The sequence below is a fragment of the Orcinus orca genome, chromosome 9, assembly GCF_937001465.1.
Source record: "Orcinus orca chromosome 9, mOrcOrc1.1, whole genome shotgun sequence".
In the NCBI taxonomy this organism is placed as follows: Eukaryota; Metazoa; Chordata; class Mammalia; order Artiodactyla; family Delphinidae; genus Orcinus; species Orcinus orca.
Genome location: NC_064567.1, coordinates 44,007,434 through 44,033,114, shown reverse-complemented (window position 1 = coordinate 44,033,114; position 25,681 = coordinate 44,007,434). Strand labels below are relative to the sequence as shown.

Sequence of the window (25,681 nt, the reverse complement as noted above, 5' to 3'; positions counted from 1 at the left end):
CAATGAGCTCTCACACCATGGACACCTACCACCCTGGACACTTGGCATATATTCATTAGCTTTGGTGGTGGTGGTGTTAAAAGAGTATAGAGCTTTTGGTTTTCCTTCTTTTCAATTATCCAACTATTTCACAGTTGCTTTTTTAAAAAATGTAGTGGAATCCACATAACCTAAAATTTACCATCGTTACCATTTATGAGTGTATCGTTCCACAGTGACATTAAGTACCTTCACATTGTTGTGTTAGTAGATTTTTAAATCAACCTCACTACTGCCACCTCCCAGGTTAGTTCTTCACATAATATATATAGTTTTAAACTCAGGCTTCGGGCATGTTCTTCATTCGCTAGGAAAGCTAATGGAGCGACTCCTTATTTGCTAATGGGATTTTTTTTTTGAATGTCTGCCTCTTCTATAGCTGTAGCAGCTGAGACCCCAAAATTAAATCCTCTAACCCAGAATCATTCAGTTTATCTAGTAAGAAAACCCAAGTCTCCACCAGCCATGTAGCTTCCTGAGTAATTAATTTACTTCTTAAAAATATTTGCCCGGGTAGCTGTGAGCACTGAGTAATACATAGTAGCTAACTTTTGGGGGGAACGTTTAACATGTGCAGCACCCCCTTTTTTGAGCACTTAACATCTGCTAACTCATTTCATCCTCCCAGCAATCCTAGAGGTAGATACCGTGTCATCCTCATTTTACAGAAGAGAAAGTGAGGGATAGAGAGGTTAAATAGTTTGCTCTTCCACCTGGTAAGAGGCTGAGCTGGGACTTCAGCCCAAGAAGTCTGGCTCAGGCCCAAGCTCTTAAAGGAAATTCAGACCAATGAGCTGTTTGAGGAGTATGTTCTTAAAAGAACTTCCTTATGCTGCATACAGAACCGTGTTATGTCCTTCTCTTCCTCTCCCAGCAAAAAAAGTCACATGTTTCACCCTCAAAGCAAGCAACTTGAAGTTAACATATGAAGCAATAGCTATTTGAATCAGTCCTCAAAACCTTTTCTATCCTTCCAAGTAGAAGAAACGCTCCTCATTGAAGCTTCGCCTCGATAGTGATAAAGCCAAAAAGTTTTAAGCATTAAATATATGAAAAATCTCCTTGTTATTTTAAGTATTTCGACTGTGAAATGCATGGAAACTCAAGAGTAAGTTTCACTGAATAGTGAGGCAAAGAAAAGTAAATAGTGTCTAAAAAGAACCAATTAATGTATTCTTTCTAATTGCCTTTCTTAGAAAAATGGCATTTGTGAGAAGATGAAAAGATACCCTAATTGCCTGCTCCATGTGTAGACATCAGTATGTTTAACCCACTGTCCAGCCTATAGATTTTAATAAATAATACTATGCCTCCTTACCTTGGTAAGGAGAACTTGGAAATATTTTGGAGTTTTAAGGAACCTTAGAAAATATTTGGCTCAACCTCCTTATTTTCTAGTAAGAAAAATGAAATTCTTAGTGAGTAAGTGACTTACCAAAGGCCACATCACTTCTTAACAGGATTTCTGGAATTAGACCCAAGATTCCTAACATCTGGTAGGCTGTCTCCCCAAGAAAGCAGGGGGACAGGGAGGCTAAAGCCATTTCTTTACTGGTTTAGGTTATTAATCTTTACATCCCTGACTGACTACAGTCCAGCTCAACTTTCAAATATTTACTTGACAGATAATGAAAAGATCTTATCAGACTATGGGACGACCTTTGTTACAGCATGGAAGAACACTCACAACTACAGGGTCTGGAACAGCAACAAGCATCCAGCACTTGCAGAAATAAATCCAAAGTAAGCACATCCTCTGAAGGTTGATAGAGGTGGTTCACTTACTAAGTGTGCCCCAGCATAAAGAAAATCATATCTTTTTAAAAAAAAAAAGAAAAGAAAATCATATCTTAACTCTGATGATATTGTGAATATCTTCAAGAATCTCCCTGAGTAGATTTTTATAAAAAGGCTCCCAAGTACAGAGAAGCAGCTGAAAACTGCTTCCCTATTCACACTTCTTACCCACAAAGCACAAGGCATTTTGGAAGCACTAACATTTCTCCCAGCTTCCAGCGTGATTTGGAGACAAAGTCCTGGCCTGTGAGGATCCTCCTACCTCATGGTTCTTCCCTCTCTTTCGCTGGATCTCTGCCTCAGCAGAATGGTCAAACAAGACAGAACCCTTGAGGGAAATAGCACTGGTTAAAACTGAGAGGTTATTTTATTTTATTTATTTTTATTTTTTTAAACTGAGAGGTTATTTTAAAATATGAAGTGTGAACAACTAAAGTTAATATTTAAACTCCTAGATTTGCAGTCAAATCTGATGCAGTTTCCACATCAGATTCTAGATCCAACAAAATTTAATACCTGTCACAGTGCCGACTGCTGGGCAAAGACTTTATCCCATGTAAAAGACATTTAAACATGCTGGGGAGTGGGGCCATTAAGAAATAATACTATGTGAATGGCAGAGTAGCGTCTAAGGAGATCAATTAATATAATGCGTACATCTTGGCAACTTCTTTTCTAAATTAAAATATATAATTTTTTATTTACAATACAAGTATACGCTGAACGTTTGTTTTCATTTGTGTTTTAAACTTTACTTCTCGGTGAGAATCTGACAAAAATCAACTTAGTACTGATTACCATATTATTTGGGAACTATGGTAAACTTAGCTCAACTGGGGATGTGATTTAAGTGGTGCTACAAATACAAAACCCAGGAATTATGTCATAGTAACTTGCAGAAGCATCTGTAAGGAAGCAGGGTTTGGGAGAACATGTCTGCCAATATTTTGTACCTATCAAGAACAATGACTAGGTTCAGGACCGATTTGGGGGAATTTAATCCTCATACTGGGCTGTAGCAGAAACCTATGTTGCCATTTGGGTGTGGTAAAAACATAGAGAATTAAAGGCACAAGCGTTTTAATGGTATTAAATGAAAGGACTAAGAGTTCAGAGTTTTCTCCCTCACTAACCACAAGGTCTGTGTTCTAGAGAGTAATAAGGAGAAACAGATGTGAGTTTGTTTGCCTGGCGGTGCTCCTTGTGGTAGTGCTGGGGGAGTGACCGTTCGTAGTTTGGTCTCCTCCCCGGTACTCTGACCCTTAGCCTGGTCAGATCGTTACGCAGCCCCTGCGTCTGCTGTAGTGCCTTTAACTTGAAGCAGCTCGACAGATTGTGTTGCAGGTCCATATGAGGATTAGCTGGAATGTGTTTTAAAGGAATGTAAAAACAATACTTTTAAAAATATGTAAATAAATTGCGGTTACTTAGATTGAGGAGAAAGCTGAAGAAAAGGGCCAGGAAAAAAAAAAGGTAGGGAAATTATGCAGATATGACCATCAGCAGATTTTCACCAAATTCAAAACAAGAAATGATAGTCTTCAACTGTCAGCAGGGGGTATAATTTGGAAATATTCAAAACTAAATGTAAGGTTTGAGATCTATGAAACCCTTTCTTCAACTCCTAAAGATCGGAGAAGGTAGTCCTCTGACTTCCCTTAAAAGCAGCAGGCATGTTTCATCCTTTAAGCACAGCGTTTGCAGGAATAGAGAATGATGAACTAATCTCTCAATTCTTTCCAACCGGAGACTCAGAAATCCAGAAAAAGAGGGATTGTTAACGTATGCTTAACATGGCCAATATATCAATTTGTTTTCATTTGAAAAGCCATAAATAGCATTTTGATATTTCAATAAGCGGCTACAAATTTCTCTAGGTCACTTTCTTTGTTAGACATTGACAGAGAGACCCCTGCGTATGAGATAAGAATTTGAATATTTATTGATGCCTTCTTTTATAGTGTAAAGTTGATCAGGTTGCCTGATTTTAAAATGTCGGTGCTTGGGCCCCACCCCAGACCAGGTAACTCAGAACATTAGGGCAGCACTAACACAAACCATCCCCACCCAAGGAAAAAAGCACACCTATTTTACAAGCAAGGACATAAGCTCAGAGGGACTTACATAACTGTTAAGTGGAGAGCTGTGATCAAAGCCCTGTTTCCTATATCTCATTTGGAGCACTGCCACCCGGCTGAGTCACCCCTGCGAGGGAGGTTTCCTGATTCTTCCATGTGATAACTGTGTTGCAGCTTTATTGGTGAAATACTCAGTCTAAACTCAAACTTTGTTTTACAGCCATCCTTTCCAAGGCCAGTATTCAGTGTCAGACATGAAGTTAAGATTCTCACAGTGAGTATTTAGGGAAAATACTAGGAACAGTCTTACGTCTGAATGTATGCCATGTGTTTCATTGCTAATTGGGAATTGTTTTTCTCCACTTCACAGACTTGTGCTTCAAATAGTAACCAAATATGTGCATAACATTCTCTAGCTCAGCAGTGTGTATGTTTCAAAGTGAAAACACTGCTGTTTCATGGAGAATGGTGTGAACTAATAGCCAGATTTGCCATTTTTGTTCTGGTGAAGTTACTTTAGCATATTGTGACTGTAGGAAGAGTTAAGCATGCATCCTTACGCCCTTACCACTTTTTGGCTCATCTGCATATTCTTTTAGTGTTTTCTGAAGATTCACATGCTTAGAATGTTAGTAAATTAATTGATGCATAACAAATAATGCATTATTTAGCTTCTTTTCGCAGTACTGATTTGAGGGATGGTTATGGAGTGGTGAATGTATACCTGAGAAATTTTTTAAAATTGTACTTAACATTCCTCTCCTTTACTCAGTTCTGTTCAAAACAGTGAACGTGGCAAAAAACTTGGAAACGTCATGGTCACAACGAGTCGGAATGTTGTGCAAACAGGAAAAGCTGTTGGTAAGGATGTCTTGGGCAGGAACAGATTGGAATCATAACACATCTCTTCTCTATCCTCAATATGTCATTGATAAAAACATAAAGTTGTAGAGATCTGTGTATCACATAATAATGCAAGATGGTCGAATACAGAGGTTTTTGTTTTAAATTTTGGGCTTATTCATTAAAACAATTCTTGTGGCACTAGATGATGTCAAACCAAGTTTAGCAAATTTTGTCCTGTCTGTTCTGTTACCAGGATTCAAGCTTCTCTGGAGTTTTTCCTCCATTCCCTGAGCTGCCCACAGTTCTTGTTTTTTTTTTTTTTTAATTAATTTATTTATTTATTTTTGGCTGCACACGGGCTTTCTCTAGTTGCGGCCAGCAGGGGCTACTCTTCGTTGCAGTGCACGGGCTTCTCATTGCGGTGGCTTCTTTTTGCGGAGCACGGTGGCTTCTTGTTGCGGAGCACGGGTTCTAAGCGCACGGGCTTCAGTAGTTGTGGGTCATGGGCTCTAGAGCGCAGGCTCAGTAGTTGTGGCTCACGGGCTTAGTTGCTCCGCGGCATGTGGGATCTTCCCTAGACCAGGGCTCGAACCCATGTCCCCTGCATTGGCAGGCGGTTTCCCAACCACTGTGCCACCAGGGAAGTCCCAGCCCACAGTTCTTTATAAATAGTAGAGAGCCATAATAAAAGTAGGCATTAGGAGTTGCCGTCTTTTAAGGTAGTATCACACAATAAAGAAGATCAGTGAAACCAACAGTTGTTTTTATGAAAAAATCAACAACATTAGTGAAACCTTTTAGACTAATAAAGAGAAAAAGAAGATACAAATTACCAGTATTGGGCATGAAAGAGGGGACACCACTGTAGATCTTACAGAAATTAAAAGGATAATAATATTGTGAATAATTTTATGCCAATTTTTCAACAACTTAGGTAAAATCTACAATTTCCTTGAAAGACTCAAATCGCCAAAACCAATGCAGTAAAGAAATAGAAAATCTGAATAGCCCTATATCTATTAAATAAGTTGAATTAAAATTTAAAAGCCTGCCACAAGGTTTTAAATATAATCTAAACACAGATGGCTTCACTTATGAATTTTATCAAACATTTAAGTAATAATGCTACTGTTATACAAACTCTTTCAGAAAGTAGTGGTTGAGGTAATACTCCCCAACTCATTTACTTAGCCCAGTATTACCCTGATACCAAAGCCAGACAAATGGTAGCATGCTGTTGTATACACCCTTCTGTACCTTTTTTCACTTAAAATATTTTGAAGATTATTCCATACCCTTTGTAAAGAAACTTCTTGTTCCCTCTTTTCTATATTTTTAACTTTTTATATTATTTCAAACTTAAATTGTGCAACAGTGTACAAGGAACTCCCAGTTATCTCAGATTCACTGATTATTTACATTTGGCTATGTTTGCTTTGTCATATCAGTATTGAAAATAGGACCCGTCTCCTTTCTTACCTCCTGAGAGAGCTTGGCTAACCCTTACTGAACACAACTCAAAAGCCCCAGAACTAAGTGATCTCTGCAGGGGTCCTCGTAGCTCTAACGTTCTGTATATCCAGAGATAGACAGGGTGAGAGAACTACTCCACACACTCGTCTTAGAAGAGAAACACAAGGCACATAGCCCCATCACTATGGAAAAGTAGGAAAATTCTACTTCATCATAGTTATATGATGTCAGTTGGTAGTTAATTTTTAGTGATGCTGCTGATATTTAAATTCTAAGGCCTATTCTCTTCTTCCACACTCCCTTCTTCAGGAATAGTGAGTATGGATGATTCAGCTTAAATAATTTCACTTTAACACGAGATAACGCTCTTAAAAACAGAACAGACCTCAGGCAGATAGAGCTCTGTGTGTCTTCATTTGATGCAACATCATTTTAGATGACAAAACCAAATTTCCCTAAGCAGCCTAACAACTCTTCCCTGCAGGTGGTTTTTAGTTATCAACTTGGATTTAGGGTACAGAGAGCTCATAGGACTTTTTCAGCTCTCCGAGTCATTCTGCTGCACAGCCAGTGCTGAGAACCACTGGTCTGGCACAGTGGGTATTAAGGAAAGAGTTTGCTCAAGATTTTCAAAATGCTTAGGAGAGCAGGGTCTTACACCCTGGCATTATCCAGGTTCCTCTTAGACATTCCCATGGTAAGGGATTATTTTGAAACTAGAAGTGTAAATGGTATTTTAGTAACTATTAACATATCGGTTGCAGTTAATTAACATTTATTAATTAACATTGGTTTTTCAGTGTCTCTTAACAAAAGTGAAGACATTTTTTCCTTTTGTTTTTCCCCTTCTTTCCATTCAGGCCAGTCAGTTGGAGGAGCTTTTTCCAGTGCAAAGACAGCCATGTCTTCATGGCTTTCTACTTTCACCAGTTCCACTCCACAGAGTCTCACTGAGCTGCCTGACGGGAAACCCTGAGCGGAGCAAGCCACCCAGAAGCTGCTGTCGCTTTCTTAGGTTTAAGCATCCCCTGTCTGTCTGCTGCTCCCAGACTGTTCCTCTTCATCGACCACAGGTCCACAGCAGGGACCAATAGGTCGAACTGTTTACAGGGACGGTTGCCCTCTGTGTAAATGAATGTCACGGGATGCTGAAAAGACGAAACCACAAGCGTAGCAGGGACGGCTTCCCAGGTTGGGGTTTAAATTGACTACTTTTATTTCAGTCTGAGCCTGATTGAAACACAGTGAACGTTCTAATGAATTCTGAGTTCTGATATTATACATTTGTTTACTTTAGAAAAGTTTTTACTTGGTGTAAATTTTGTTCTGTTGTTGCTGTTTGAATATCCAGATGGCTATTTATATGTGCTAAGATTAAGTTATATTACTATTTTAATTTCTCTAAAGTGGGCCCTAAAATGTGCTTACATTTAACAGTAAGGGGGCATATAATCCAGCCCTTCATTATTATCTTGCTGAGTTATATGAGGATTTTTTGTTTGTTGGTTTTCTACCCACAAAATACATTTATCACTTCACTTCCTCCTAGAAACCGTGGAAGTCAGAGGTGGTAGTTCTGAGGATGGAGTGTTTTGTTTTGTGCTTTTAATTTATTCTTTCCCAATCCTAAGCACTTGCTTTGAGGTGTCAAGGAGGGTCACTGTGCTTTCTTCCTTTTTCTAATTGTTCGAGTAGATGTGCAAAGAAACAGCATGGTGACGGTTATAGCGGTGTTCAAGCAGTTTAACTGAGTGTGTATTTAGGGCAAGACTTTTAAAGATCTAGGTGTTAGTTCTATTGACTGTAGTAATGTTGCAATCTTTACATGAATTTTTTAACCCAGAGTTTGTGCCTTCTATTTCTTCTTTTGAACAGTTTTCCATTGGGTGTTTACAGACTTACAGGTTTTTTCTTAGTCTTAATCTTCATAAAGCTTTTCAGGGCGCTTGGCCTTCCTACTTCCCTGATAGAAAATCCTCATGTAATCAATCTCTACCCCCTTCCAAAAGCAAGATGATCTGTAAATATTAAACAGAAATCTCATCTTGGCTCACATTTAGAAAAGCAAGAGAAGAAAACTACAGCCATGACATCAGTCATGTTTCATGAAGGACACCTGGGTTCATTTTAGACACAGGTGTGCTCACTACTGAATATTTTTACACAACTAGACCTCATGTGGCTGCCAGGCTCAGCTCTCATTTGCTTTTCAAGGGGACTTTGGCTGGGTGTTCTCAGGGAGTACTTACAGGCGACAGACTGCTTTTTCAGATACTTGGAAAATACATCATGAGTATAATCTACATTTGATATAAAGAGTATTGAGAAAATCGGGGACCTAATTAGGGAGGACGCTTGATTATATTTGATTTACCCTTTAAGAAATGTTTTTATAAAAAGCACTACTAGGGCGTGTGAAACGAAACATAGGGACATAATCTAAATATCCCTAAAATTTCCAATTTGTGTTTTAACACAAGTCCTGCACACCTAAAAGCGTACTTCCCTTTGAGTATAATAACTCAAGGTAAAGGGCTTATTGTGAGAACTGTATTAATTCCACTTCTGCTAGGAAAGTTTGCTTTCTCAGGAAATACTATTTGAAGAGAAGAAAGTAGTACCAAACAAAACTTTAAAAGGTACTTTAAAGTTGCACTGAGACTAACATCTTATTTTTTCGTGAGGCCGCATTGTTGAGTAGAGTGTGATAGTGTATCGGTACGCAGTTGCTACTCTCGACCGCCAGGCTGTTCACGGCGCTAAGAGTGCTGTGAGGGGTCAGCCAGCACGCTGCTGGTTCCTCCTTTCGTTTGTATGGCTTGTATGATTGGGGTGAATTCTCATCTCTCACTATTCCAAGAAGTCCAATCCACTTTGGAATCCCACTGAAATAAAACAAGTTACATAAAGTTTAACTTTGCTTTAGTATCACTCCCTATTTTATATACACCTTAATGGAACTTTCTATTCATGTTTCTGGTTAAGAGTTCCAACTCTTATTTACAGTGGTCATTTAACTGGCTTTCAACATAAAGTGAGTATTTCAGAAGATAGAACTTTTGTCATAGAAATGGTCAAAAGACCATAACTCTATTTCCTTCAGGTTCTAGAAGGTATGGGCATCTTCAGGGAGTGCAGGCTATTACGTTGCTGCTGGGGGGCCCTGGGGCAGCCAGCACAGTTGCAGGCAGGAAGCCTGGCCCCTGGTCCCGGGAGCCTACGTGCTTCAAGTTTGGGTTCCTGGCTCCAGCCCAGCGTCCAGCCTGGAAGCAGTAGCCTCCTCTAGCCACTGGCTCTGTGAGTGGAGCCAACACTGGTGTGGCTGTCTTCGGACAACTCACTGGAAAAGGTGTGTGCTTTGCTTGGCCACAGTGTTTTTGTCTGAGGACTGAGTGCATTTATGTAGGCCCGAGGGAGCTAGGGTCAGCCAGGCTTTTTCAGAGTGTGCCAGGCAACACAGACTGCCTCCATAGCTTGGTGGAGACCTCGCTCCTGTCCAGGTGACTTAAAAAGAGTGTTTGGAAAATGTCCCTGGTGTGCTTTAATTCCTGCTAGGCACTGTAATGACGACATAGGTAAAGGAAAGAGGGTTGAAGCTGACCCAAGTGTCCTGAGTTAAGTGAATAGGAAAAGTTGCCTGTCACAGTATGGCTTAGGGTTATTTTACATCTGCATTTGGCTCATATAACCAGTATGAATAGTCTATCCCCAAATCTGTTAGTGATTTACTAGCCCCCAGGCCCTAAAATACAATTTTCTTCTACTTTTTGCTTTAAGAAACACAGCAGCTGTATCTTTGGGCAGCAAACCAGAGCATATGGCGTGATTTCCTCAACCTTATCTTGCTTTCCAAGTCCTATATTAAGCATTGTTTTTTTTCTGTTGTTGTTGTTTTTAGAATGATTTACTTAGAAAGGCAAGGAGAAAACAAATTAGGAAGGGAGAGGTGAGAAGTTGCAAACCCAAGAGACAAGGTCCTTTAAAATCTGAATGAAAGTACGTTGAGAGCAGTATCTTTTTTTCTTTTGGTATAAATTTATTTATTTTTGGCTGTGTTGGGTCTTTGTAGCTGCGCGCAGGCTTTCTCTAGTTGAGGCGAGCGGGGGCTACTCTTCATTGCGGTGTGCGGGCTTCTCATTGTGGTGGCTTCTCTTGTTGCAGAGCATGGGCTCTAGGAGCACGGGCTTCAGTAGTTGTGGCATGTGGGCTCAGTAGTTGTGGCTCGCAGGTTCAGTAGTTGTGGCGCACGGGCTTAGTTGCTCTGCGGCATGTGGGCTCAAGCCCATGTCCCCTGCACTGGCAGGCTGATTCTTAACCACTGTGCCACCATGGAAGCCCGAGAGCACTATTTAATATGCTAAAGGTTATAATAATTCTTTTATGAAGAACTTAAATTTTTCATCTGCTAGTTACGAGTTTTTTGTTGTTGTTGCTGTACGCAGGCCTCTCACTGTTGTGGTGTCTCCCGTTGCGGAGCACAGGCTCCGGACGCGCAGGCTCAGCGGCCATGGCTCACGGGCCCAGCCACTCCGCGGCATGTGGGATCTTCCCGTACCGGGGCATGAACCCATGTCCCCTGCATTGGCAGGCGGACTCTCAACCACTGCGCCACCAGGGAAGCCCACGAGTTTTAAAATGAGGCTTTACCTTTATCTCCCTGGCAGGCAGTTTTTGTTTTTAATTTGTTTTGTGGAAGTTAGAGTCAGTGGTCCTTTTCCCTGAGGCCTGGTGATGAGTTTAGGAGCACCCAGCCCTGTGAGGGGCCAGTGGACTTATCCTGAACCCCTTGAACTTTTATCTGCTTCAGCAGTTTGGGAAAGTAGCCTGTTAGGCTGGTAGCCGGTTAGTGTTGCCTGTCATTTTATCAGGGAGTTGGTTGGGACTCTTGAGATGGCATTGACATTTGCATGCTCTGATTGTTTGACCAGAGGTGGCACGTCATTCATGGCCTTTCCACCCAGTTCTGTGGTAGCCTCTAAACACGATAGAGAACGCAACCCTAGTTTCTAGAAGATGATTGTCATGCTGTGTAGCTCAGCGTGCCACTATGAGTTTTTTCATTCCAAGTCTTTGGACTTCATAACATTGGAATTGTTTTCTCATCACTTCCAACATTCCATAAATATTTGTCAAGGACAAAGAAAAGGAATGTGGATCTTTATTCTTCTCATATAAATAACTTTGTACACATGACTTCCTGCTTTCATATGAAGGAGAAGAAACTAGCTCCCTTGTATGGCAGCTCCAAAACTAAAAGATTGTTGGACATATAAGGGATTGAATATATTTTGTAAAACGCTAATGCATTTGTATCTCTGTGCTATTCTAAAGATTACCTTTTTACTTATATTAATTAAAGATATAGAAACTATATATTTAAATCATGTTAAATGGGACACAACTTAGGGATTTTCCTCAATCTTATTTTTCATCAGCTTCTCACACTCATATAGTATGCTGCTCAAATTTTTTTGTGTGCAATATGAATATTTGAACATTTCAGTGAGGTACTGAGCCAGAAAAGGTAATTGAAGTTTTTAGAAAACTTACGTGCTTAGAAAATATATTGTTTTCTTTAAATATTAGTAATTTATAGCTGGAAATATAGGATCAAGACTTGTTTCAGGCCACTTGATCACTGGTTCCTAAATTTAGGAAGCATATGATTAACAAGTTGGTGAAAGCATTTAGTGGGTACAGGAATAGTTTAAATACTTGAGATTAAAGGTTTTTCACAAACCCCATTCTAAGAAAGTTTAGCTTAGAAATCTTAGAAAGTTTTCTTAGGAAGTTTAGAGCTGTGGTACATGTTTTGATTAGAAAGATAGTTTCTCTTTGCTCTAGTAGTTTTATAATTTGTAGTAGTCTTTTGTTTCTGTTGTCATTTGTTTTTTAAAAAATGTTAAAATTATAAATCACGTCCAATCATACTGAATTGTAAAACTTCTACTGTATCTTTATTTTAAGGAAAAATGAGAATAAAATTATCCTGTTTCTCCTGCATACAGTGGACTTGGCCTGTTTTTCTAGAAGTACCCTTCATGTTGTCAGTGTGGTTTCTGGCCTGCTTCACAGTTGGAGAGAAGGGCCAGCTTCGTTTATTAGGAAACCAGCGGAACTAAAGGACTCATTGCTCGTTTTTTTTTTTTACTCTCTCATTTTGAAAATACTTGTGGTGCTTCAGTTTGTGAGGTGGTGACCCTCGCAGCAAGAATGTTTAGTGCCTGGGGCTGCACAGAGTACAACCAAACGCAGTTTGGTCGTGCAGTAACATCTTGTCACATGCTCACGGACAGAAATCCCCAGGGGACTAGGATATTGCCCCAAGCAACCCATTTTTCCATCCGTACTGGTGAGCTTCAGAATAACCTTGACGTTTCCAGTGAGGACTCCTAGCACATTTTCACATATGTATTTCCATGTACCATGGTTTCCTTATAGCTGTTTTGCAAAACAGCTTCACAGAAGAAGGAGACAAATTTCTTTGTTCCCAGGAATGTGCGCTGCCTTGAGTACAGGGTTAAATTTAAGGTACCAGTGTTCTTACAACGTGGACTGTTGCTGCCTGGAGCTGACAAGGTGACTCGGGCAGTAGAGCTCGACACCGCCAACATCTCCCTTTTCCGAGGACCTGTTCCAGCTGCGCTTCAGGCTCTGCCGTGGTGAGGGGATGGTCCCGCATCGTCTCCCAGGTCAGAGCTGCCTTCTCTTCATTCTGATAGAATGGGAGTTGCAATGATCAAACCTGGCAACATCTGGAAAGAGCAGGATTATAGAGCCAGTTTCTTCCAAGGAACCACACTTAGTGAAGGGCTCATCTCCTCCTGTGGTAATCACAGGCTTAGGGAACTGCTCTGCAGCAGGACTGATCTGTCCAAGTTCACAATCGACAAATCCCCAGCGGAGCTTCCAGTCGCGTGACCGACAGCCAACTCCAGTCGAGGCGGCTAAGGTCATCCAACACAGGTAACACACTTTGTATGGCTATGGATTCAGAGGCCGGGGAGTGTCTGGGGCAGGAAAGCCAGATGGTTGTGCTCTTTGCTCTTGATCCCATGTATACCTGTTTTGGAACCACTGACATCCCAGCCTAACACAAAAACTAAGATTCAAATGTTTCTAAATGTGTATGTTTTATCCTTCACCAGAGCTGGCTTCCCTCCTGGGACACATTGATATGGAGGGTGGGAAAATGGCGAAAGCCACTTGATAACATACTGATCATTGTTGAAGCCAGGAGATTTGCTAGACTATTCTGGTGTTAATGTATGTTTGAGAATTTCCATAATGAAAAGTTAAAAACTCCTTGCTCGCCATTAAACAACTCTGCTGCTGCTGAAAAGGCTTCACCCTCTGGGTCCTCCCTGCCCTCCCCCGGCCCCCGACCCTGGCAATACTCTCAAGTAGTTGCAGGGAATTTTGAAGCCTTCAGTTAGGCTCTCGGCATCAAATCAGTGTGTCTGCTAGTCCTCTTCTGACCTTACGTGGTTCCAGTCACTTGTCCTTGTAAAGCAGAATCTCTCTTGAGTTAGCTTTAGAATGGAAGGGCTGGGAAAGAACAGAAAATAAGTTTTTGAAAAAGTTTGTTCCATCACTAAGTTCCTACTGTTCTTCCTCAGTAACTCGTCTTCGTTCCATCGCTTTCTAACTTCACTTCCGTCATTCCTGGTCTATTATGCCTGAGCCTTTATTAGTTTCTCTACTTTCAGTCCACCCTACCCCTCACACCCAGAATCATCTCCCTAAGACATTAGGGTTTTTTGGTTTTTTTTAAGACACCAATTGTACTTGAACATTTGTTACTTTTTTTTTAAATTTATTTATTTATTTTTGGCTGTGTTGGGTCTTCGTTTCTGTGCAAGGGCTTTCTCTAGTTGCGGTGAGTGGGGGCCACTGTTCATCACGGTGCGCGGGCCTCTCACTGCCGCGGCCTCTCTTCTTGTGGAGCACAAGCTCCAGATGCGCAGGCTCAGTAGTTGTGGCTCACGGGCCCAGTTGCTCCGCGGCATGTGGGATCCTCCCAGACCAGGGCTCAAACCCGTGTCCCCTGTATTGGCAGGCAGATTCTCAACCACTGCGCCACCAGGGAAGCCCCATTAGGGTATTTTTAATTGTCCCTTTGCTGCATGGTAATCCTCCAAGTCTACTTACTGTCTACAGAATTAAATCCAGATTCCTGAATCAGGCACTCAGGGTCCACCACACAGTAACATCCCAAACTTCTCTCCTGACACCCTGGCCTCCACAAGCCCCCTGGCTAAGTGACACCTTTGCTGTGGTCACGCTTTCCCACCCCTCTAGTTGTTGGAGAAGCATTATTGAGAGAACCCCTGATAGACACTTAACTGAAGGTCAGCTCCAGCCTCTCTTGCTCTTCAAAGTCTCCCCTGGGGCTACTCGGAGTTCCTTCTAAAATACTTGGACTCAGCTTTGATTGAGCACCACGCAAATAGGTGCTTCTGTCTTGGAGATTTTCAACCAGTAAAACTTTAAGAAAGGGACGGGCAACTTAAGTGCGAAATACACATACAGAAAAGAAATGTATACATTAAGCTTAACCAATCACACAACTAGTACCCAGGCAAGAAATAGCATATTGCCCACACCTAAAATGCGCTGCCCCTTGTGTCTCTCCCAGATCATAATTCTTCCTTCTCCAGATGTGTTTGGTTTTCTGATTTTTGAGATAATCGTTTTCTTATAATTCGACCTCCTTCTTCCTGTGTATGTTTCCCAAACAGCATTGTTATTTTTTGTCTGTTTTTGAACTTGTATAAACGGTATCACACCATTTGTATTGTCTTTTTCTGCTTAATTTTGGTTTTAGGAGATCATTCTCTTTCACTGCTTTATAAGCTGTTCCACTGTACGACTGCACCACAGTTTATCCAGTCTGCTGTGGGTGGGCATTGGCTGTTTCTGGTTTGAAGCTAATGTGAAGAGCAGTGCTGCTCTGACCTTTCTAGTATGCATCTCCCAGTGCACCTGTGCATGTTTTCTCTAGGGTATAAATGTGGGAATGAAACTGCAGGGTCATGGGAATATGTGTCTCTTCAAACTTTTTAGTTAATGCCAACCTGTTTTTCAAAGGGATGATACCATTTTACCCTCCCACCAGCAGGGAATGAGAACAACATTGTTCCACATTGTCTCCCATGCTTTGGTATCACCAGGAATTTAAATTTCTGCTGATTTGATGGGTGTAAGATGGTATCTCCTTGTGGATTTTAATTTGCATTTCCCTGTGTACAAATAAAATTGAGTACTTTTTAATTTACTTATTGACTGTTTAGATTTCCACTTTCATGAAATGCCTATTCGTCTTTTACCCATTTTTCTGTTAGGTTATCTGTTTCTTATTTGCTTGCATTTTAATTTTACGAGTGTGTATGTATGTGTGTATACCTCAATCTATAGATAGATAGACGATAGATAGATGGATTTCTGGATACTATTTCTTTGTCAATTATGTGTGTTGCAAATACTCATTCCGTGACTTACCTTCATTCTTTATGGTCTCTTGTGATGCATAGAGTTCTTAATGTAGTCAAATTTATCTTTCCTCTTATGATTAGAGGAAATGATATCTTTTTGTGTTTTATTTAAGAAACTTTTCTCTACCTCAAGGTCATAAGGATATTCTCTGTAATCTTCTGGGAGTTTTTCAGTTTTGCCTTTCACATTTAGGGCTTTCTTCACCTGAGATTTCTTTCCCAGTCCCCACTCCGCCCTCCCCTCCCCGATATGGCTAGAAAGTTTTGGCACTTCTTATTTGGCCAAGTAAGGACTCTATTTATTTATTATTTATTTATTGGTTTTTAAAAACCTTTTATTGAAATATAGTTGATTTACAATGTTGTGTTCTAGGTGTACAGCAAAGCGATTCAGTTTTATATATGTATATTATATATATATATATAATATATATATATACACGCACTGCTTTTTAGATTATTTTCCATTATAGGTTATTACAAGATACTGAGTAGAGTTCCCTGTGCTATACAATAGGTTCTTGTTGGTTATCTGTTTTATATATAGTAGTGTGTATATTTTAATCCCAAACTCCTAATTTATCCCACCCCTGTCCCCTTTCCCCTTTCCCCTTCGGTAACCGAAGTTTGTTTTCTATGTCTGTGAGTCTGTTTCCGTTTTATAAATAAGTTCATTTGTATCAGTTTTTTAGATTCCATATATAAACCATATCATATGATATTTGTCTTTCTCTTATCACTGTCACTTTTTACAAAGACGTTTTAATACCAAAACATGGGAAGAGCATAGGGTCAGAGTAAAGGAGAATCCTTTAAATCAAATTAGTAACTCTTTGTGTTGTATGAGTTTAATTTGTCCCTATTTTTCTCATTTTGTTACAGGTCCTGTGCAAAACTTTGCCTCAGCATGAGTTTTTGAAGACAGAGGAGGGAACCCAATTTTTTTTACTTTGAAGGGCTGATGTTCTCCAAGTCTAGCAGTCACATAAATGTCTGGTGTGTCCGGAACTGTCCTGGGCAGCCACAAGCCCTAAGGACTTTTAGCACCGAAGCAGAGACTCACACTGGCCTCCAGAGATCCAAGATGTGCACATCTTTGGCTACTTGCCCTGGGAAGTCACTTTCAGAACTAACCCATGTCCCTCACACTGCATTTTAAACCCTACCTTCTTCCCATCAAGTATTTGAGTGCCTACTGTGTACACACACAGTACATGCCACCCACATAGCAGGGGGAGAATGGATGGTTACCATAGTGGGTAAAGAGGCTGGGTCAAAGGTCAGCCCAGTGTGTTTGAGCAGGTGGCCAGCTCCTTTTTGGCAGGGGTGAGTAGATGTTTCTTCCCCTGAAGGCTAAGTGATAGTTTTAGGAGTGAGGTGGGTTTAGATACAAAGGGCTCCAGGGCCTAGGAGAACAACATAGGCAAAGACTGGGAAGCAGTGAATATTCTTTGGTGTGGCTGGAACCTAAATGGCAAGGGGGGATGGGCAAGAGATGAGGCTGTAAGATAAGGCCAGGTTTGGAAAAAGAGATACCTGTCAGCCTGGCAGAGGGGGGGTGGACTTGATCTAAAAGGGTAGGGGAAAACCTTAAAGGGCTCTCCAAGGGCAAGTGGCAGGTTGGGTGCTGCATTTGAGAAAGTTCATTCTGGGTTGGGCACCACTGCATTTGCATAGCCATTAGCTCTAGTGATGTCTCTCTGAACTCAGCCATCACCGCCTTCCTTTTCCTCAAGGGCCCAATCTCTTAGCTTTGTACCAACTTTAAATCCCATTTGCCCCAAACAGTGGGCCCCAGAACAAAACTCCTATGGACCCAGCCCTCAGTCAAAAACCAGTCATCCTGATGTCACCCTGAGAACTGTTTTCCTTTGATTTCTCCAGCCGTTAGACTAGCGGGGGGGGGGGGGGGGGGGCGCTTGTGAAGGAGGAGCGGCTCTAAAGTGATTGTGGGCGGTGCCGGGAGAGCCCGGAGGACACTTCAGCATCTGCTGAGGTTACTCTTTTTGGCAAAGGGGAGACCCAAGAGACCCGTGCCGCCACCACCATGTTGATAAACCTGGGTGAAACTCACTGTTTCTTCCTAAAGTTTACAAGCAGGAAGGGAATACTTCATATGTTCTAAAAGTCCATCTGCAGTTAACATCCGGACTTTCATTTATATTCGATCTAATCCATGGAATTTTTATTCTGATCAGCGTTACCAGATGAGCCATGTGCACTGAGGAATGATTAGCCCAAAGTAGGACAGAAGAGAATCTGAAAAGTAGCCTTTCCACCTGCCCCCTGGCTCTGCCCTAGAAAACAGTCAGTCAGCAGCACTTCCTAGAAACCACGGAGACAGAAGTTACGCTGCACCGTCTTCAGCTGCAGGAATCCTGAATTGGTTCTTTGTACAAGATCATCCATTACACGCCAAAGCCTCAGTGCCCTCGATAGATCATTCACTCCCACTAAATGCCTTAGAAATGGAAATTCCAGGTAAGGTTTTAACAGATGAAGATAAATGAGTATTTTTTGTGTGTTACCCACTCTATGGTCATTTAAAAGCATAAGGACTGAAATGTTAAAATCTTTTTTTTAATATAAATTATTTTTGGCTGCGTTGGGTCTTCGTTGCTGCGCGCGGGCTTTCTCTAGTTGTGGCGAGCAGGGGCTGCTCTTCATTGCGGTGCGCGGGCTTCTCACTGTGGTGGCTTCTCTTGTTGCAGAGCACGGGCTCTAGGCACGTGGGCTTCAGTAGTTGTGGCGTGCAGGTTCAGTAGTTGTGGCTCGTGGATTCTAGAACGCAGGTTCAGTCGTTGTGGCCCACGGGCTTAGTTTCTCTGCAGCATGTGGGATCTTCCTGGACCAGGGCTCGAACCCGTGTCCCCTGCATTGGCCGGCAGATTCTTAACCTCTGTGCCACCAGGGAAGTCCCTGAAATTTTAAAATCTTATATTTTACAACTTTTAAAGTGTGTTTTTCTATTAGTGATAGATCCTACATTTTGAGACTCGAAGTTTAAAACATTTTTATTTTGTGTGCCATTAATTCCACTCCTTTGAGCATCTGGGCTTAATGAATACTTAGAATTTTTCCTCTTGGGTCTCCTTGGAAATGAAGGATACTAGTCACTACTCCTGGTTGGAAAACGTTTTTTTTGTTTCCTTTTAAATTATCAGGTTAAATTCTGTGACTATTCTCCCTTGAAGAGCAGATTGTATTTCCAAGGTTTCTGATACAATTCTTAGGGAATGCAGAATGGGTTTCCTAAATGGACAATGTTGTTTATGGGAGCTGTGTCTCAGCTCATAAAAGCCTGCATGTCAGAAAGCCAGAGTATGTACTGAAGTATAGTAGAAGGTGCTAGAGAACTGAAATGCTCTGCACAACAGACAGAAGAATGTAACTTACAGCTTGACAGCTGAAAACATAGCTCCTGTCTGCATAGCCCCAGCAGGAGTAAGTCAAGTTTCAGTCACAAAACTACTTGCTGTGGGTGAGGTGCTGTCGGGGCTCCAGGAGACAAGAGGAGATCTGATAAAAAAAATTTGATAGTGAAAAATGTGATGAGTGTCTTGAGAGGTCCAGTAAAGTGCCATGGCAGTCCTTTCAGCTAGGACAATCAGAGAAGGCTTCCTGTAGGAGGTGGCATTCACACTGCTCCTTGAGTGAAGATGGTTAAGATTTTGAGTAGAGACAGTAAAGATAAGAGCAGATTTTCAGTCCACCCTAGGGGGGGCCTGTGGCCTGTGATGCAGAAGAGCAGGTCAGTGAGTATAGGCCTAGGAACGGTTATGGAGTGATGACAGAGGAGAAAGAAGGAAGAGAACAGTCTTTGGGGATGCTAAAGCCAGAAGGAACCTGAGAAGTATAGAAACCACCGGAGATCACTCTTGGTGAGAATACAAGGATTAAGGAAAGAGTGAGGAGGGGGGAAATCCCTGCCGATCCAGGAAGGAAAAGAAGTACCTGTAAGGGGTCATCTGTATGTTGAGGACTTCTGTTGGATGAGGTAGCTGCCTTCCCAGGGTCAGGAGTATGAAATACTTTCCATCAAGTAAGCTGGAAAGTTTTGGAAAGTGCAACTGCCTTTATATCAACTTCACAAAACAAAGCATTTCGAACAGAAACATCAAGTTGTTTTCTTTGGGGACCAAAAGATACTTTATCTACTTTCAAGCTGTGACAGATATCAAGGCCAAGCATAGTGTTGATTAAAATCAACTATTTCACTTGATCTATGTGGTTTCATAAGTATATACATAGTTAAAATCAAATTGTACACATAAGACACATTTTTAAAATTTTTAATCATAAAAACCCCAACCATTTCAAACTGTAATTTGTTTCTGGAGTTAGGTAGGCATGGTCAATGGAAGGAATATGGTTTCCATTTTTCAGGCACATCTTTCAAGAAAACTGCAAACCCAAAAAGGCTGGTGTCTCTGACAAGTGAAAATTACCAAAAAAAAGTGCCTGCATTTTCATTTTGCTAGACTTTGGCAACAGTAATCAGCATCAGTCTTTGCTTTTGCTCAGGGCTTTGTAGCTTACAAGTTAGGATCTCATAAATTGGATGTAGACAGGCCTGGGTTTGAAATCCAGCACCCACACTTGCTTATTACTCACCACCTCTGAACCTTGGGTTTCCCATGGGTGCAGTGGGTTTAGATGACGAATGTGTTGTCGATGCATTTATTTGTGTTCATATTTGTTTATTGTCCATCTTCTCCCATAGAAAGTGAGGAGGGATTTCTTTCTGATTTATTCACTCCTGTGTCTTCAGGGACTAGAACAGTGCCTGGGACGTAGTAAGCCCTTAGTAAACATTGGATGCATGGACAGTTCTGATTTGTGACTTTGGGAGAAGGGAGAAGATATATGTAACTGGAAGGTGAAAGGTCACAATCCACAGACAGGTGAAAGGAAAATGAAGAAAATGGTGTGAATTCCTAGGGTTCAAGGAGGGGGGACCAGAAATGAACAGCATAATTGGATATAAAAGGAAAGTGTGAATTTCCTAAGCACACGCATGGGCAGTGTATCTGATACGCAGTTTGCTTTGAATACACGTTTGCTTTCAGCAATTTTTAATTCTTTATAGATTAACAACTGAAGAGATTCAAATGAATTTTTATCCAATGTGTAGGGTATAAAGGAAAACAATAAAATGAAGGCTCCACCACCCGATTTAAGATGGTGTTTCTCATCCCTCTAGGCTGGGAGAGAGATGGGAAGAGGAGAGAGGAAAGGCCCAAGGAAGCATGTGGGCCGCCTCCTTCAGGGCCTCCTCCCTTGGGTTCCAGTCGCTACCTCAGTTTCCCTTACTTACTAGGAGAGGATGTCTGTACAGAGAACCCCAAAAGCTGAAGGCAGAATACAGTCCTAGCCTGTTATGTGACCTTGGGCATGTTAAAAAAAGACTTCTCTGGGCCTATGTTCTGAATAAAAGAAAGGAGGTAGATTGGTGGTTTTCAAATCCTCTCTTAGGTGGGAAGCTGCTCCAGCGAAATCCTCCCGGATGATGTGACTGAAGAGGATGCCTTCCCCAGCACATGACTGTTTATTCCTTCCTTATTTAGGTCTCCATGACACAGTGCTTCCTGTACTGTGCACACTCCAGCGGAGTTCTTTTTTGAGTGTGTGTGAATGTTAAGCTAACGCTTATTTCATTGCTTTCAACGAGATGTACTTTTAAGGAGTGTCGAAAACGCAGGCATGAACATTTTTATGACCCTGTACCTTCATCAGGAGAGCGTCCAACTCAATGTAAACGGACTTAATCCACCCCCCCCAAGCCTGCTTGGCATTCCATTCCTAAGAGTTAATATCAAGGAAATAATCCAAAAGGCAAAAAAAAGAAAAAGAAAAAAGCCATGTGCATGGAGTTCTTTGTCATAGCATTTTTCATTATAGTGAAAAATGAAAAACTGGGAACAACCAACAGAGGAGGACTGAGTTATGATGCTTCAGTGTTATACTAGTGAGTGCGATGTTCATGGTCACATTTGACAGCTATCGGAACAATCACTGTGGAAACTGGGGTAACGAGGAGAAGAGGAAAATGCAGGATCTACTGAAGTATACAGAGGAAGCAGGAGGCCAGCTTGCTTCCCCTGCATTTTTTCTTCCTCTTTCCTATATCTTTTCTCAGTTTCTCCCACGTTGCTATGGGAACATGGAAAAATGAGTTGATAGATGAGGTCAATAACACAATGGTGATTTTCTGCTTCTGAACTGTGCCAGGACACAGAATACAAGCACACTGCATGGGAATTAGAGCCCTCAGGCCTTCAGTGCCTTTTTTCCCCCAACTGAGCCCTGGATGTATTTCTATCACCATCCTTACTGTTCCGGTTTTGTAATGAACCATGAGGCCTGGAGCACGGCACATGGTAGGCACTTGATTTGCGTTGTGACATGAACAAAGCCTTCCTTTCCTTCCTCTGTGGTTGTGGCTTACCAGAGAAGCACCATGTAACTGACGCACTGAAACAGCCAGAGGAACTGAGAAAGCAAAAGAAGCAGTGCTTTCAACTCTTTCTGTCTTACAAAGTGCTTGGTGGAACTGTAATAGGATATTTAGCAGCACAAAAAGTAGGCCAAGGGTAAGAAAAACTCTCCATACCCACGAGAATTCAGATGACCAACTTAAGTCTGATCCAGAATAAACAGTTCTCATCTGGAAATCTAGCGGTTCCAGAAAGTACTGTCTGGGGGAAAAAGGCCCACGATGTCGAGCTGCATAATTATGTAACCCTCCAGGAAAGAGGGAAGAAGTGCCATCGTACGGGGGTGCACGGGGAAAATCAAACGTGAGCAAGTAACAGTTCTCAGGCCTCAAAGAGGAAGACTTTTGCTGAAGAGAAACCAGGCCCTTTCCCATGAACTTGACCAGGTTCAGTTCTCCCCATCCTCACCCAGCATCCAAAGCCTAAAACAACGTTGCTATTTCAAATCCCTCCAATCGAAATAACTTTCCAGTAGTCATGTGAGTAGTGTTGCACGTGAAGGGACTCACCTGAAATGAAACGGAAGCTTAGCTATTATGAATAGGTCAAGACCATTCATGTTAGTATTTTATCAGGAAAAGCATTATCGTTGTCCCCTTACCGGTCACTTAAACACATCAAACAAACAAATTAAATGCCAGATGGTAAGAGGAATTTAAAATATAACTTTCTCCCACAAATTGTAAAAATCCAAGCTTGAAATTGAAAGCAGGGACTGGAGGAGATATATGTCCACCCAGGTTCATAGCAGCATTTTTCACAGTCATCACGGGGTGTGCACAACCCAGGTGTCCATCGCTGGATAAACAAAATACGGTGGATACATATACGTGCAATGGAATATTATTCAGCCTTAAAAAGGAAAGAAACCTGATACGTGCTGCAATGTGGATGAGCCACGAGAACATTACATCCAGTGAAATAAGCCAGTCGCAAAAGGACAACTACTGTATTGATTCCCCTGGTGTGAGTTACCTACAACAGTCAGACTCACAGAGACTGAAATTAGAAGGGTGGTTGCCAGAGGCTGGGGGGAGGGAGGAATGGGGAGCTATTGTTTAATAGGTACAGAGTTTCAGTTTTACAAGATAAAAAGTTCTGGAGGTGTATGGTGGTGATGCTGGCACAACAATTTGAATGTACTTAATGCCACCAAACTGTACACTTAAAATTACTTAACATGGTAAATTTTATGTGTGTTTTACCACAACTTTTAATGCAGGCTTGATTCCACCAGTCCTTTGTTTAATGATGGAAAAGCTCCTAATTTTATGTCCTGTACTTTTACTGGGGGCTCTGTACAAGAGACTTTGGGTAAATAGAGGACTCTGTTACATCCTGTTAAAAAAAAAATTCTTGGGCTTCCCTGGTGGTGCAGTGGTTGGGAGTCCGCCTGCCGATGCAGGGGACGCGGGTACGTGCCCCGATCCGGGAAGATCCCACATGCCGTGGAGCGGCTGGGCCCGTGAGCCATGGCCGCTGAGCCTGCGCATCCGGAGCCTGTGCTCCGCAACGGGAGGGGCCACAACAGTGAGAGGCCCGCATATCGCAAAAAAAAAAAAAAAAATTTTCTTAACGCATAGGAGTTAACCTAATTAATTATAAGGACGTTGTTCTTTCCGCAGAACCCAGGGTGGACCTATTTCAATACCTTATGCCTATAATGGTCGTGGTTATGCCGGTCTAATCCCTTAACAACAAACTCCGAAGACAATACTTCTTTTAACCTCAAGTGGAAATTAATCTTTATATTTCACTTATTCATCCAATAGTAGTAATTATTACTGACACATATTGAACAATTGGATATGCTAGAGAACGTGCTAACAACTTTGACATGTGTAATATAAAGTTAATAATCCTGTTAGTAGAAATTATTATCCCCAATTTTTGGAGGAAAAACTTGAACGAAGGTGAAACTCAAATTCACATCATCCATAACCCACCATGCTCAAAAAAACCATTGAACTCAGAGAGACATAGGGGATCTTCAAGTTCAGTCGCTTCAGTGTTGTTTACCTTCATTGTGGAAATTTTCAAATACATACAAAAGTAGTCAGGAGAGTATAATAAACTTCCTTTAAAAAAAAAAAAAATTTGGTTGTGCCAGGTCTGCGGGATCTAGTTCCCTGACCAGGGATCAAACCCAGGCCCCCTGCATTGGGGGTAGCTCAGAGTCTTAACCACTGGACCACCAGGGAAGTTCCTAAGCCTTTTATAATAAACCACTCAGCTTCAGTACTCATCAATTTTAGTCAATCTTTTTCTTTTTTTTTTTTAAGATTCTTTTATGTGGATCATTTTTAAACTCTTTATTGAACTTGTTACAATATTACTTCTGTTTTATGTTTTGGTTTTTTGGCCCTGAGGATGTGTGATCTTAGCTCCCTGACCAGGGATCGAACCCACAACCTATGTATTGGAAGCCTTAACCACTGGACTGCCAGGGAAGTCCCCTATAGTCAATCTTTTTCATCTTTACCCTCACTTATTTTCCTCCCTCCCGTAGAATATTTTTGCCGTATGATTTTTTTTTTTTTTTTTTTTTTTGTCTGCGTTGGGTCTTCGTTGCTGTGCGCGGGCTTTCTCTAGTTGCAGTGAGTGGGGGCTACTCTTTGTTGCGGTGCACAGGCTTCTCATTGCTGTGGCTTCTCTTGTTGCAGAGCACAGGCTCTAGGGCGTGCAGGCTTTGGTAGTTGTGACACAGGGCTCAGTAGTTGTGGCTCTCAGGCTCTAGAGCACAGGCCAGTAGTTGTGGTGCATGGGCTTAGTTGCTCCGCGGCATGCAGGATCTTCCTGGACCAGGGCTCGAACCCGTGTCTCCTGCATTGGCAGGTGGATTCTTAACCACTGCGCCACCAGGGAAGCCCGCCATATGATTTTCTAAAGTTTTTATTTGGAAATAATTTCAAACCTACATATAAGTTGCAAAAATGAAAATAGTAAAAAAACCAAATACCCATTACCCTTTACTTTCATCTATTAATATTTATTGCATTTGCTTCATTTGTAGGTCTCTCTCTCTCTCTCTCTCTCTCTCACACACACACACACACACACACACACACACACACACACTTTTTTGGGGGAGCGATTTGAGTGTAACATACATCACAACCCTTTATCCCTAAATACTTCATTGTGTATTTCCTAAGAATAAGGATATTCTCTTATAGACCATAGTATAATTATTAACCTCAGTAAATTGAACATTGACTCAATAGTTTTATCTACTGTACCATTCTTATTCCAATTTTGTCAATTGTGTTCTTTAGAACTCCCCCCCCCCCCCCCGGCACCGTACAGCCTGTGGGATCTTAGTTAGTGGGAACTGAGGAGGCCTCGGTTCCTTGCCACATGGGCCTCTCCCTGGGGTTGCTTGTGTGTCCTCATAGCATGGTACTGGCCTCATCTAGAGCAAGTGATCCCTGAGAGGGCAAGGAGAGGGCAAAGCCTT

General features: G+C 41.6%; 2 protein-coding genes across 7 annotated transcripts in view; one reads left to right on the top strand and one right to left on the bottom strand.

The window, feature by feature from the left end:
• LOC117201351 (retinitis pigmentosa 9 protein-like) overlaps nucleotides 1–25,681 on the bottom strand; it is a 207,397-nt gene that overhangs the window by 97,531 nt on the left and 84,185 nt on the right. The window lies entirely within an intron of this gene.
• Nucleotides 1–25,681, top strand: part of AVL9 (AVL9 cell migration associated) — a 96,394-nt gene that overhangs the window by 51,168 nt on the left and 19,545 nt on the right. Inside the window, exons 13-17 of one of the 4 annotated variants that reach the window (XR_007479048.1) lie at nucleotides 1,665–1,782; nucleotides 4,135–4,188; nucleotides 4,687–4,775; nucleotides 7,094–7,424; nucleotides 12,242–18,208. Coding sequence is in view for 2 of the 4 variants with exons in the window: in XM_049714460.1 (XP_049570417.1) it covers nucleotides 1,665–1,782; nucleotides 4,135–4,188; nucleotides 4,687–4,775; nucleotides 7,094–7,209 (377 nt within the window). In the remaining 2 variants the exon portion in view is untranslated. The other 3 variants (XR_007479047.1, XM_049714460.1, XM_049714461.1) reach the window with 3 other exon arrangements.